Source organism: Ogataea philodendri, assembly GCF_020536065.1.
Source record: "Ogataea philodendri strain CBS6075 chromosome Unknown scaffold2, whole genome shotgun sequence".
Classification (NCBI taxonomy): domain Eukaryota; kingdom Fungi; phylum Ascomycota; class Pichiomycetes; order Pichiales; family Pichiaceae; genus Ogataea; species Ogataea philodendri.
In genome coordinates, this window is record NW_025764020.1 from 661,468 (window position 1) to 674,366 (window position 12,899).

At 45.8% G+C, this 12,899-nt stretch overlaps 11 protein-coding genes across 11 annotated transcripts; 6 read left to right on the plus strand and 5 right to left on the minus strand.

The window, feature by feature from the left end:
• Positions 1-55: 55 nt before the first annotated feature.
• Positions 56-1,834, minus strand: OGAPHI_004119 (uncharacterized protein; the record flags this gene model as incomplete). Its single annotated transcript, XM_046205163.1, has 1 exon — positions 56-1,834. One exon carries the CDS (start codon positions 1,832-1,834, stop codon positions 56-58), a length of 1,779 nt encoding a protein of 592 aa, XP_046061134.1.
• On the plus strand, positions 96-3,663 carry OGAPHI_004120 (uncharacterized protein; the record flags this gene model as incomplete). The annotated part of the gene is made up of 5 exons (XM_046205164.1): positions 96-355; positions 466-973; positions 1,106-1,792; positions 2,055-2,652; positions 3,209-3,663. The coding sequence occupies 5 exons, from the start codon at positions 96-98 to the stop codon at positions 3,661-3,663; spliced, it is 2,508 nt and encodes an 835-aa protein (XP_046061135.1).
• Positions 2,034-2,648, minus strand: OGAPHI_004121 (uncharacterized protein; the record flags this gene model as incomplete). Its single annotated transcript, XM_046205165.1, has 1 exon — positions 2,034-2,648. The coding sequence occupies one exon, from the start codon at positions 2,646-2,648 to the stop codon at positions 2,034-2,036; it is 615 nt and encodes a 204-aa protein (XP_046061136.1).
• Positions 3,664-3,720: 57 nt separating the features above from the next.
• On the minus strand, positions 3,721-8,580 carry OGAPHI_004122 (uncharacterized protein; the record flags this gene model as incomplete). The annotated part of the gene is made up of 1 exon (XM_046205166.1): positions 3,721-8,580. The coding sequence occupies one exon, from the start codon at positions 8,578-8,580 to the stop codon at positions 3,721-3,723; it is 4,860 nt and encodes a 1,619-aa protein (XP_046061137.1).
• OGAPHI_004123 (uncharacterized protein) lies at positions 4,270-4,536 on the plus strand (the record flags this gene model as incomplete). The annotated part of the gene is made up of 1 exon (XM_046205167.1): positions 4,270-4,536. One exon carries the CDS (start codon positions 4,270-4,272, stop codon positions 4,534-4,536), a length of 267 nt encoding a protein of 88 aa, XP_046061138.1.
• On the plus strand, positions 5,003-5,290 carry OGAPHI_004124 (uncharacterized protein; the record flags this gene model as incomplete). Its single annotated transcript, XM_046205168.1, has 1 exon — positions 5,003-5,290. The coding sequence occupies one exon, from the start codon at positions 5,003-5,005 to the stop codon at positions 5,288-5,290; it is 288 nt and encodes a 95-aa protein (XP_046061139.1).
• Positions 7,055-7,363, plus strand: OGAPHI_004125 (uncharacterized protein; the record flags this gene model as incomplete). Its single annotated transcript, XM_046205169.1, has 1 exon — positions 7,055-7,363. The coding sequence occupies one exon, from the start codon at positions 7,055-7,057 to the stop codon at positions 7,361-7,363; it is 309 nt and encodes a 102-aa protein (XP_046061140.1).
• Positions 8,581-8,768: 188 nt separating the features above from the next.
• Positions 8,769-10,325, plus strand: OGAPHI_004126 (uncharacterized protein; the record flags this gene model as incomplete). The annotated part of the gene is made up of 1 exon (XM_046205170.1): positions 8,769-10,325. One exon carries the CDS (start codon positions 8,769-8,771, stop codon positions 10,323-10,325), a length of 1,557 nt encoding a protein of 518 aa, XP_046061141.1.
• OGAPHI_004127 (uncharacterized protein) lies at positions 10,322-11,368 on the minus strand (the record flags this gene model as incomplete). The annotated part of the gene is made up of 1 exon (XM_046205171.1): positions 10,322-11,368. The coding sequence occupies one exon, from the start codon at positions 11,366-11,368 to the stop codon at positions 10,322-10,324; it is 1,047 nt and encodes a 348-aa protein (XP_046061142.1).
• Positions 11,369-11,428: 60 nt separating this feature from the next.
• Positions 11,429-11,791, plus strand: OGAPHI_004128 (uncharacterized protein; the record flags this gene model as incomplete). The annotated part of the gene is made up of 1 exon (XM_046205173.1): positions 11,429-11,791. The coding sequence occupies one exon, from the start codon at positions 11,429-11,431 to the stop codon at positions 11,789-11,791; it is 363 nt and encodes a 120-aa protein (XP_046061143.1).
• A 33-nt stretch (positions 11,792-11,824) lies between these two features.
• Positions 11,825-12,796, minus strand: OGAPHI_004129 (uncharacterized protein; the record flags this gene model as incomplete). The annotated part of the gene is made up of 1 exon (XM_046205174.1): positions 11,825-12,796. One exon carries the CDS (start codon positions 12,794-12,796, stop codon positions 11,825-11,827), a length of 972 nt encoding a protein of 323 aa, XP_046061144.1.
• Positions 12,797-12,899: the final 103 nt, after the last annotated feature.

Here is a 12,899-nt window from a genome sequence, read left to right on the forward strand (position 1 = left end):
TTTGGTTATATTTTAAGATACAGTGATAAAACTGGTAGTGCTTATTAGAAGATATTTAGTGGTGGAACAGTCTGATAGGGTTCTCGACATAGACGATGTTGTACGAGTCCGAGGCGTCGAAAACAGCTCTATCCATGACGGATCCGGTTGGAGCAGCAATGTACTTGACACCAGATCTAGCAGCTCTGTGGACGTTGTCTGGGAATGGGAAGAAAGCGTCGGACGACAAAGACACGTCTGTCAGCTTGTCCAGCCACTCTTGCTTCTCCTCAGCAGTGAGCGGAGTTGGGATCTCGGCAAACTTGGATTCGTACTCGCTCTTCTCTGGCTCGGAGGTTGGGATCTGGCCAGTCACGTACAAGTCAATGGCGTTGGACTTGTCTGGTCTCTTGACACCCTTGGCCCACTTGAAGCCCAGCACCTTAGGGTGGTGTCTGAGCCACCAGTTGTCGGCCTTTTCGCCAGCAAGACGGGTGCAGTGGATTCTGGACTGCTGTCCGGCACCCAGACCGATCACCATACCGTTCTTGGCGTAGCAGACAGAGTTGGATTGGGTGTATTTCAAAGCGATGGTAGCCACAGTCAAATCGATGGAAGCCTGCTCGGTCAAGTCGGTGTTCTTGGAAACGAACTCCTTGAAAGACGAAGAGTTGATGATGGCGTCGTTTCTCTTTTGCTGCAAAGTGATTCCGTAAACCTGTCTGGACTCTGTCGACTTTGGTGTGTAATTAGGATCGATTTGCAAAACACAGTACTTTCCACCCTTCTTTTTCTTGAGAATCTCAAGGGCGGCTGGCTCGTAGCCTGGAGCAATCACACCGTCACTGACTTCTTTGGAGATGATCGAGGCGGTTGGCACATCGACAATGTTGGAAAGAGCAATAAAGTCACCGAAAGACGACATTCTGTCGGCACCTCTGGCTCTGGCGTAGGCATTGGCCAATGGGGAAAGGTTTTCGATGTCGTTGACAAAGTAGATCTTCTTTTCGAGGTCGGACAACGGAAGTCCAACGGCAGCACCAGCAGGAGAGACGTGTTTGAATGAGGCGGCTGCTGGCAAGTTCAAAGAGGCAGAGAGCTCCTTGACCAATGGCCACGAGTTGAGGGCATCGAGCAAGTTGATGTAACCTGGAGATCCGCTCAACACCTTGAAAGGAAGCTCACCATCAGAGACATAAGCCTGAGCTGGCTTTTGGTGAGGATTAGCACCGTATCTCAATGGGAGCTGAGAGACACCCTCAGAGTACTTCTTTCTGAAGAAGTCGGAGATGGCACTGTCGTAGTCTGCGGTGTGTTCAAAAGCCTTCAAAGCGAAGATCTGTCTGGCCTCGTTGGAAACGTCACCTTTAGCGGCCAGTTCCTCCAAGAAATGAGAGTAGTCCTTAGGATCGGACAAGATGGTCACTCTGGAGTGGTTCTTGGCGGCAGCTCTGAGCAAGGTGACACCACCAATGTCAATTTCTTCGACAGCCTCTTCGATGGTGACATTGATTTTAGCAACCGTCTGCTTGAATGGGTACAAGTTGCAAACAACAAAGTCGACCTTTTCGATGTTCTGCTGGGCGAGATCGTGTTCATCGGACTCGATGTTTCTTGCCAGAATACCACCGTGAACGGCTGGGTGCAAAGTCTTGACACGGCCGCCCAACATTTCTGGAGCGTGGGTGATGGTGGAAACATCTTCCACAGGGAACCCAGATTCCCTCAAAAGTCTGGCTGTTCCGCCAGAGGCAAGCAGCCGAACGTCTGCGGCAACAAGTCCCTTGGCAAGATCCAAGAGACCTGTCTTGTCGTAGACAGAGAGAATGGCAATTTTGGATTTCTGTTTGCTCATAGTTAATTAATTAAACAAGAGATTAATTTCAAAATTCCTGTTAAGAAAAAAAAAAGTGGACCGGGGACGTGGAGGTTGAAAAAAATATTTTACAAGGTGGAATGGGGATGAATGTAAATGTAGTTAACACTTTATTCGATTAACATATAGAGTGGTAATAAAAGCGAACAAAGCCCTAACACTGGCTTCAGCAAACAGCTTATTTTCTGTATCTCCACAGAGACAAGGTGTTGTGTTGCTTCCAAGTGTGTCTTCTTCCCTTCTTGGTCTTGTTGAACAAGTGACCCTTTTGGATACCTCTGGACTTCTTTCCAATAGCAGTAAGACCTCTGGCTTCTCTGTGCTTGTGGACAGGGTTGGCGATCCAGTTGTATCTAGCGTCTCTTCTGATGGCCTTGTGTTGTGGGTCAACACAAATGACCTCGTAGTACTTGTAGGTAGAGTCCTCGTTGATCCAGTAAGAGTTCAAGACTCTCAAGTTAGCAGCCTTTCTACCAACTCTCTCCTCGGCAGTGGATCTCAACGACTTTTGGTACTTCAGTTGGTTGACACCCTGGTTGGTTGGCTTACCGTAAGTAGCACCCTTTGGAACAGGTCTCTTTCTGCCACCTCTTCTGACTCTGATTCTGAAGATGGCGAAACCTTGCTTGGCCTTGTAACCAAGTCTTCTAGCCTTGTCTGGTCTAGATGGTCTGGAAGCTCTGTGGATCACAGACTTCTGTCTGTACTCCCAGCATCTGACTCTGAGAAGGAATCTCATGACATCAGACTGCTTCTTTCTTTGCAACTCTTCAAGGTACTTGTAGGCTCCCATGGTGGTGGATGATTAAATGGTTTAGATTGAATAGACTGAAAAATTTGGTGAAAAACTAACCCTGCAGGGTTTTCCATGTCACGTGATCTAGAAAAAAAAAATTATTAAACCCTCCTTTGCCTGCTCAGCAAATTCATTAGCAAATTCTTAAGGCCGATCAAACTGATGGGAGCGGCTAAAATCCGCGTTCGGTCACGTGACCGCAAACATCACATGATTTGGGGCTTCCGGGCTTCCCCGCCTCAGGGCGTGACAGATAACATCTAATTACCACATTTGAGAGTGGCTATCACACGATTAACCCTCCTCGGCAGCCACTTCCAATACCGATAACATGGAACATCTTTAAACACACTTTTCTAGCGTCTTCGTCCCTGTTCCATTCGTCCTACCCCAATAGCAATTTAATCTGCAGCAGCAATTTTAAAGATAGCACAGCCTGAAACAAAGCGATAGGGAACCTCCTAGCAATAAATAACCTCTTTTTCTATTATACCTACAAAACACGAAAATGTAAGTGAAAACCATGGATTAACTAACAATTTGCAGGTCCCAAGAAGCTAAACAAACTGCCAACGATGCTCAAAAGAAGCTGAACAAGTCCAAGGACCAATTGGAGAAGGATCTGGACTCGTCTGCCAAGGACGCCAAATCCAAGATTGACGACCTGTCCAGTAACATCTCCAAGAGGGTGGACGAGTTTAAGGATGACCTTCCAGAAAAGGAGGCCAAGATCAAGAACTACTTCAAAAAGGTGTACAACTCGGTTGTCGGAACTACTTCTAGTTTCTACACCAGTTCTGTGGAGACCGTGAAGAACAACCCAATCACCTCTTCCCAATTGCTCTTGGCTCTTGTCGGAACTGCAGGCGCTGTTATCACTCTTTCCCAAGACCCAACCACCTTCGATAGATGGATCTCCAAGAGAGAAAACAGGTTTCTTCTTAGTGGAATAGCAACCACTGTGGCTGTCCTGGATGGCTTGTTCATTAGCTACGTCAAACAGAAGAATTAGTTGCAATCGCAACGCTTTATACGGCGAAATATACTTATATTGATTGATTGTACTTTTTCATGTATCTTGTAGATGTCTCATGCGTTCATCCAGGATCGACTCGATGTCTCTAGTTTCCTCATTTTTTTTGAACAGACGCATAAACCCGTTTTCTTCTCCCCTATGTCTCACCACTTTACCGCTCGGTAAGATCTCTTCGTCGTACATGTCCCACGATGCCGCCTTCGCCGTGGACGGAGATCCCGGCGGAAGCTCTGTAGGATTGATCAACGTTTGTTTCCGCTTCCGAGTCTGTCGCGACGGATGAACGCTTCCTTTCTTCATGAAAGACCGAAACTGGTATATTCCTCTCTTGAACCCAGAGTAGTTGTCGATGTCCTGCTCAACCAGCTGCGACTCGTGCATCCATGTCCAGCTCTGTTTCAGTTCCTCGAATGCATTCAGCTCCATCTGTTTTCGTAGCTCGTTATCTTTCTCCAGCACCTGGAATGCATCCGTGTCCGTAGACCAGAGACATACCTTGACAGCATAGAACAGCGTCTCCACTGCCAGGCCAACAACGATGAGGACCAAAATACTGGCCCAGAAAGTAATATCTTTTCCAAAATGCTCCAACAGTCCATGTGCAACGTAGTAGATCGTGCTATCTTTGTTCTTGTAAAGACCAACAAGAAGCAAACACCACACAAACCATCCAAGAACAGAAACCAGCCACGAGATCAGCGATATCTTGGTGATCGAGTGCATCTCGATAATGTTGCATTTGGTGTTGATGATCACAATGAAGACAGTAAACATCACCAAACCCAACGGGTACGTGGTGTTATCCAAAGTAGCCGGGAACCCATAGACATTCCACAGACTGAAACATAATGCAGTGCTCTGTGTAGCGGCCAGAAGGGACCAGAAAATGAAGAGCTTGAAGTTGAACGACTCGTAGTTCCTGCCCTTGGAGTACAGTTCCGGAACAGCAATAAGGGTCGACGGACGAAGGTCTTTATCGAACATACCCACACACAAAACTGGCAGGGACGTGAACAAAGTGTTGAACATGGACAGCGACCACGACTCGTACAACGAGGAGCCCGTGAATAATGTGTATCTCTGATACAGCAGCTGCGATAGATAGAATAACAGCTCTTTGTAGAAAGTGCAAAGAACAAACTTGGACGTCCGAACGTAGTTGTACCGGCCATGCACCAGCAACAGCTTCAACAGATACCTAAACTGCGCGATGGAATAGTCAGACGTTCTCGCTGCCTGCAACCCTTCCTTTCCAGTGATACCAACACCAACGTCGGCACTTTGAATCATTGCAATATCGTTGGCTCCGTCACCAATGGCCAAGGTGACCTTGGATTTGTCCAAGTTACGAACACTGGTAACCATCTTCGCCTTCTGGGATGGCGAGGCACGACAACAGATCACAGAGTCAGATTTCATGCACAAGGAAATGAAAACCGTCATCAAGGTGGAATCTGTCTCGATCTCGGCAAGAGTGCCACCATCAACAACAACCACACAGTGTGCCACATTTCCTTCTTCGATTTCAAGCTCTCCAGCGGTCATCATCGAGGACAGTTTCTCCATGCCATCAGCTATAGATAGAACGATCACCTTCGAGTAATCCTTGATTAACCGACAAGAGTAGCCAATATTGATGGCAGTTTCCCTTTTATCTCCGGTCAACATCCAGAGTTTGATTCCTGCCCTACGCAGTTTTTCAATGGCTTCTGGAACTCCCTTTTGTAGCTTGTCCTCAATAGCAGTGGCTCCTAAGAGTTCCAGATTCTCTTCAAGCTGACCACCAACGCTCTCAACAAGTTCTGCACGGTTGGTCAGCGAGGTCTTGGCCTTGCTGTACTGCTCTGCCCATTTGGAATAAACGTCCTCCGAAAGGTACCGGTAAGAATACAGTAGTGTTCTCAACCCTTCAGTAGAGAAATCTTCGATATGTTCAATGGTTTTCTCCAGAACATATTCCTCGTTTCTCACAAGTCTATCAGATGGAATGTAAGAATTTTCGTCTTTCAAGTTGTATCTTTCAATCTGCTTCAGATGTAAGGATTTGCGAGCCCGCTTCACTATATCCTCAATCTCCTGTCTTTGGTCATCTTCAGAAAGGACCGAATCAATAGTTTTTGCTGCGTGATTCTTAACGTTAGCTGGGATTCCTTCCATTGACGATCTTGAAAGAGTAAGACTAGGTCTAGGAATGGAACCCAACGATGTTCTTGGATGTGGGGAAGTAACATCCATTGATCTCCGATGTAGGATTTTCTCGGCCTCAAACCGTTTTCTTTCTGCAATGGTCTGGGTGAATTCTTGCTGCTTGTTATGAGCAACCTGAGAGTTCTTGAGTTTCTCCATAATGACATTGTCTGCTCCTTTACAGAAAAGAACAATTCTGGAGTCCGGCATACGAATCACCACACTCATTCTTTTTCTAGTGGAGCTAAACTCAACAAGATCAAGAAGCTCGTAAGTCTCAAACTCAGGCTCTTCCTCAAACCCGCGAGGATAAGTTTTGAGTGTTAAGAATCTTTGCTTCTTCTCATAAAGAATGAATCCCATTTCACTTGCGGCCTGAACCAACGCTAACTCATCTGGAGACGAGGCCTGGTAATCAATAGCTTCAGTCTCCTCCTCAAACCCTTCTGCAGTATCCAATTCGGCAATGGAGTCAGTTTTGGTCTTTTTTGGAAGACAAGAGTGGCACAATGCTATCGAGACCAAGAAAAACGTCACGTTCTTCGCGTAAGCAGTGTTGGGACATGACTGTAGGTACCTGATAAGCTCTATTGAACTTTTGATCGCTGGTTTGGAATCGGATCCTTCCATCAACTTTGCCGTCTGCGCAGTAACCAGGCTGGGGTTCACAGACGCCATACTTGGGCGTCCGGCAAATGTTGAAGTTCCTGCTCTAGTAGGACTCATTGCTCTAGTAGGACTGATGCTGGTTCTTGGGTCCAATTCCTGACTATCATTGGTCAAGGGAATCTGAGAGGCATCTTGATCCTGAGCTGTCAAAAGGTCTATGTCATGGATCCATGGGGTGCCACAGACACTGAACTTGCGGAATAACATGACATTGTCGGTCAAAGTACCGGTTTTGTCGGAGAAAATGTAACTGACCTGTCCCAGTTCTTCTAAAATGGTGGCAGTACGTGCTTCTGCTGGCGTGTTGGACTGTGGATGATACATGTCGATATCCCACTGTAGAAGAAGCATCTGGACCGCCTTGATAATTTCCATAGTCACGTAAAGCGACAACGGAATCAGTGTATTGTACATGATGATGAAACCCATGATTGTAGGTGCAATCCCTGCATCTTCACCCTTGGTATACCAAATTTTATCCTTGTATTTTTGGTAGAACAATCTTTCGGCCATGAATGAATACAGCGACAAAGATGCAACCACAAACACCATGAATGCAACAATGAAGTTGATGGATCTCTGTAACTTTGGGGCCTTGATGCGGGGATTCTTGATCGAGTTCATTCTAATTTTGGTCTCTTCACCACTGAAAACGACGACTCCGAGACATGCATCAGTATTTCTAATGACCGAGCCTCTATATATAATGTTGTCTGGCCCAAGCGGATATTTGTTGGTCTCATGCGTAATGGTGTCTTCAAGTTCCAGAGATCCTTCAAAGTTGTATAAGTCCGAGTTTGGATCCTCGCAATGGATCTGAGCGTTTAGTCTGCGAAGACCATCTGCCGAGTTTGCAATTTTGTTGAGCTCCTGATTTGGAACCTTGGATTTGAGATTGGTCTCACCATCTAATGCCATTGTTTCCACAAACGTCTCTCCCATCTCGTTTGTAGAGGTGAGCAGAACAACGTCTGCCGGGACCCATTCATCGCACTCGATTTTCACGATATCGCCAACCCTGATATTTTTCCAGCGGGTGCGAGCGGCCGAGATGCCTTCCCTGGTCAGAACCCGTGCGTTGGCAAACGTGTTCTCCTCGAACACCATGTTGTCCAAGTCCTGTGATTCGTACTCATCAGAATCGAACGACTGTGAACTGGCACGTAACCGAGAAAGCGACGACGCGCTCTTCGTGTACATGTAATGCGAGTCGCCATAGACTTTTCCTGTTCTCAAGATCGATGCGGTCTTGTTGTTTTCCGATTGGTCCAATCTATGTCTTCGGAAATCGTCGTATCCTTCTCTCAAGATAGAGATGGAGATAAATATCGAGAGGGGGATAATTGTAGTGGAGGTACCGGTTGTTGACCAGGAAGGAATCAACTGGAGAATGGCCACGGTCATGAAGTAACAGTTAGCCAACTTGGAAAACTGGGCAATGAGCTGACGAGGCAGGAAACTCAAGATGGTGTATTTCGAAGAGGTGATGAGATTATTCACATACGGCTGGTTGGTCCGGTTATCCACCAAAAGCAAGTCTCCCTTTTTGCTTGTGATTGTTGGCTCTGGGCTCTTTTTCAAGTTGAGCAAGATCGGCAATCTTCGTCCTCCTTGTGATTCTGGTGGGGTCGAGATCCCCATCAGTGTGTTTAATGTTTTCTTGAGTAAATGGAACCGCCTTTTAGGTCGTTGCGAGTACTTGTAGTTGTACACGGGCTCATTATCGAGATCTATCACCGACTGATTCAAAGATCGTGAGCTGTTATAGAAACTAGAGTCAGAGGAACTTGTTTGATCGTGCCGAAATACGTCCAACTCATTGGGATTATATGCGTTATCCACCTGTTTGAGCTCGATCTCCGGTGTAGATAGATAATCCTCGGCCGATTGGCCCAGATTCTTGCTGAACAGCTGTGTTCGTAAACTAAATCCCCGCTTTCGTGTCTTGACTGGTTTGGAAAGAGGCTCATTTGTTGCAGCGTCTTCCTCCACCAGGATAGTCGGAACCCCATTGGGAAATGGTGACGACGAACTCATGGTATACCGACAGACTCTATTGGAGATAGAGAAACTTGCTAACCAAAAGTAGATGGAACTTCGCTGGAGATACAAGCTAAGTTGCAAGACACTTACTTTTCTCTGATTAATTGATTTAAAGAAATCGCTTGCACACGTAAAACATTAATTTCTGTCACTTTTAATTGCGGCCCATAACCAGTAACTACATGGCTACCACCCATCCCAAATTGGCAGGCTTACCCATCCCGTCGTCAGATGCCAAGGTGTTCATACTGCTGCTTTCCATACGACTGGTCAATTCGCTGTCAATTAAAACCTTTTTCCAGGCCGACGAATATTGGCAAGCTCTCGAGCCTGCCCATTATTTTGTGTTTGGATACGGATATCTGACCTGGGAATGGCAACAGGGAATCCGCTCATTCTTGCATCCGTTGCTGTACGTCCCGATTTACAAAACTTGCCGTCAATTTGACCTTGACTACAGTTACGTTCTCTATTTACCCAAAGTGCTAAATGCATTGATCTGTGCTACTGGGGAAACTTTTCAATACAAATTGGCTATCAAGTTGACCAGAGATCATCAAATCGCTTCATTAATGTTCTACTTGAGCTTGTTGTCTCCATTTAATTGGTACTGCTACTGTCGTTCTTTTTCCAACTCCTTGGAACTTACTCTTACCAACATTGCGCTCTACTTGTTTCCATCGCACTTTAACGCAAACTATCCACTATCGATCTTCGTTGCTGGGCTTTGCTGTCTCATACGGCCAACAAGTGCACTGACATGGGCTTTCTATGGAGTCAGATGTCTGATATCTGGAGATAGAGTAATAATACTCTTTATCACCATCATTACCGCTTTGGGTGTAATTTTGATCGACATCAGTGTCAATTACAGCTTCTACGGAAAGCTCATCTTCCCTACCTTGGAATTTCTCCAGTTCAACGTCTCAAAAAGCCTTTCTTCTTTCTACGGGGTCTCCAGACTGGATTTCTACATTTTCCAGGCAATACCTGTCTTGCTACTAACCTACATTCCATTCTTTATTATTGGCCTGGTGGTGAAAAAGCACAAACAACTCAAGCTTCTGTTGATATTGAACCTCGCTGCATTCTCCCTTATACAACACAAAGAGTTTCGGTTCATTTACCCATTAATGCCGATTCTTCTTCTATTCGCTGCATATGGTGTCCAATATATTGCAAGCATACTATCCCCACGCACGCGAAACTTGGTATTCTCCACGCTGATCATTACAAACATATCAATATCATACTACTTCACACAAATCCACGAAAGCGGAGTCATCTCGGTGACCAAATACCTGAGAGATGAAATAACAGACCAACGCTCGTCAGTTGGCTTTTTGACCCCATGCCATTCCACACCGTTCCAAAGTCATTTCCACATTCCACCTGAACAGGTAGATATTTGGTTTCTAACATGCGAGCCTCCATTGCATCTGAACTCGTCGGAAGGACTTGACAATTATATGGACGAGTCTGATGAATTTTACGACAACACTCTCGGCTTTTTGGAGACGAACTTCCCTGCTTTAACCCCAACTTCTCGCGAGGGCCAAGTCAGCGGGAAGTACCCCCATCACTGGCCTGAATATCTCGTCTTTTTCGAGCATCTAGAACCTCTTATGAAACAGTATCTTGAAAACTCGAAATACTCGGAATCTCACAGACTATTCAATAGCAGATTTCATTGGGACCATAGACGAACAGGCGACCTTATTATATACAAGTACGATTAGACGTCCCAAATCGACGATGGTTCCTTCGAGACAGAAGATGTGGTTTCGTGGCTGATCAATTTGTCGACAGACTCTTTTCTGATCGACTCAAGATCCAGCTGTATCTGTTGCGAGTCTAGATATTTGGTGATTCCATCAAAAGCTTTCCGAGCAGCCTTCCAATTTTGCTCCTTGATGTAACAATCGAAAAGCCCAATCATGCAGTTATAGTCGCTTAGCTCTGACCCCATTCGGAACCAGGTCTTGGCCTTGTAGATGTTATTGAAATAGTTGAGTTCCAGAAAACCCAGCATCTGGAAACTTTCTCTGAACCCCTGAGTGGCAGCCATTTCAAAATGGTAGCGTGCTCTCACCGGGTCGATCTCGTAGATCTGGCCCAGCATGAAGTGCGACTGTGCGACCTTCGAAACAGGAGCCAGCTTGATGGATTTTTCAAAAAACAGCTTGGCCCGGAGCAACTGTCGCTGTTTGAAATGGATCATTCCTAGTGCTTTAAATGCGTCCGCCGCCAGAAATGAGCTTTTGTCGAGCTGAATGAACTTCCAGTACTCACCAACAGCTTCTTTAAAGTTCCCTAGATCAAATTGGTAGTCACCGTTCATCTTGTACACCAGCGGGTGTTCGAGTTTCTTCAACTCAGCAACAAACTTCTCTGCCTGGACCTTGTCATCCTGTGTATACTCATTATTCGTATCTCTCAGAGCTTTGAACGAGAGGATGGTCAAGGCATCTCTGCTACCTAATTCTGCAGCTCGTTCAACCAGCTCCTCTTCGAGCTCAACCAAGTACTTGTTGGATGTGTGGGTTTGTTGCCTGATCTCGTTCAAAACTTTCTGGAACAACAACAGGTCTCTGCCCCGGAACTTCTTGGGAAACTCGAGCTGGTCTTTGCCGACATTATCGTACACTTTTTGAACGACCGGCAAATATTTGCCATAGTTGAACTTGGCGTCAAAGTCAAACAACAGACGCTTGATCAGCTTTCTCTGAGGTAGAATGTCCAATAAAAGTGGTCGAGGAGTCGAATATTTGCGAATGAACATCTATCACCAGGATTTTAAATCTTTTGATAAATTTGAATCTTTTTTAAATTTCCAGCCCTGATGTCTCCCTCCTCTCCCCCACTGACACATTCCCAAGGGTCCAATGGTCCAGTACACCCAATCGAGCTGGTTGTGCAATCGCTGGTCGAATCACCGCTGGAAGTTCTCAACCTAAACCTCACTTCTTTGTATGAGTCACAAGCCATTCTATCTACAATACTAAAGAGACTCGAGGAGAAACTGGGCAAGACCGAGAAACAAATCAAAGATTATGAACCGACAGAACCAACTGACGAGATTTCGCTAGACGAGTACATTGCAAAGATAGCAAACATCAAGACGCAGTTGAAAACAATCAATGCGAAAATAGACATGGTGGAAAAACGAGTGGATAAAATAATGACAAACGTGGGGGTCAGATGAAAATCATATGCATCGTTTTGACTATATATCTAATCATAACTTGAGGAGCCAGAATGGATAACCGGTGTTTTTGGCATGGAAACAGGCAACGAGCCAGCTGTACAATAGGAAAACCACAACCGAGCACCCAATGGACCCAGCCAACTTGTACCGACCGTTTTGCAGCTTTGGGAGCGTGTCTATCATTATCACCATGGAAATGGCAAGCAGACCATAGATCACAGAAACGATCTGGGTCTCTGCGCCCAATTGGGCCTGGTGACCGGCAATAAAGTATGCGTTTGATCCGTCTCTATTTGTTCTCACATATGGAGTGTTTCTTATCACGTTGAACATGTATCCTGCGGTAAACAGAATGACCACCACGATGCTGAGTCCTTGCCAACCGCGCTTCTTGGCCAACAGGGCAAGAACCTTTTTGTATTGTAATGCCAATAGCGACACCGCGCCCAAAACGGCGGAGATGGTGAGAATAAGCTCTGTGTAGTTGATTTTTTGGATAATTGTGAAAAGCTCAGGGCTTAGCTTGGTTTTACTGACAACCCACGAGGTCAATGCCGGAATGCTGTCCATCACGACGAATTGGAACTCATCCTGCTGCTGCAGGGTCGAACCTTTGGTTGCCTCGTAGTAGTAAAGCTTGGGCACGTTTGTTAAAGACAGTTCTTGGAAAAATCTTCTAGAGCTTGGGAAATCGGCCATGGCAAACACCAATTTGGTGTCGTCTTTGCCGATTCCTTTTGTCTTCAGGTTCTCATAGTAGGAAGAGGAAAATTGCTCGTAGATCGGCTGGAAATCGTTACATAAAACACAACCAATCTGCGGATTCGAAGCGGTCAAGAACAAGACAAGGTCGAAATCTTCGTTATTCATAAGCGATTTATAATTGCCGTCATTGATCTTGATCACGGCGTTCTTGTTCGACGATATGAGCGACTCAAACCGCACTCCCATACAGGTCTGGAGCAACAGACCAATGGATAACAACAGACTTGTCAGTTTCATTGCGAAATATCAGTGTGCCAACTTTTCTACGTGTTTGGAATTTGGAATTATTTCCAAGCATGTCGACGCGGCGAACGACGCCGGGGAAAAAAAGTGAATAGTT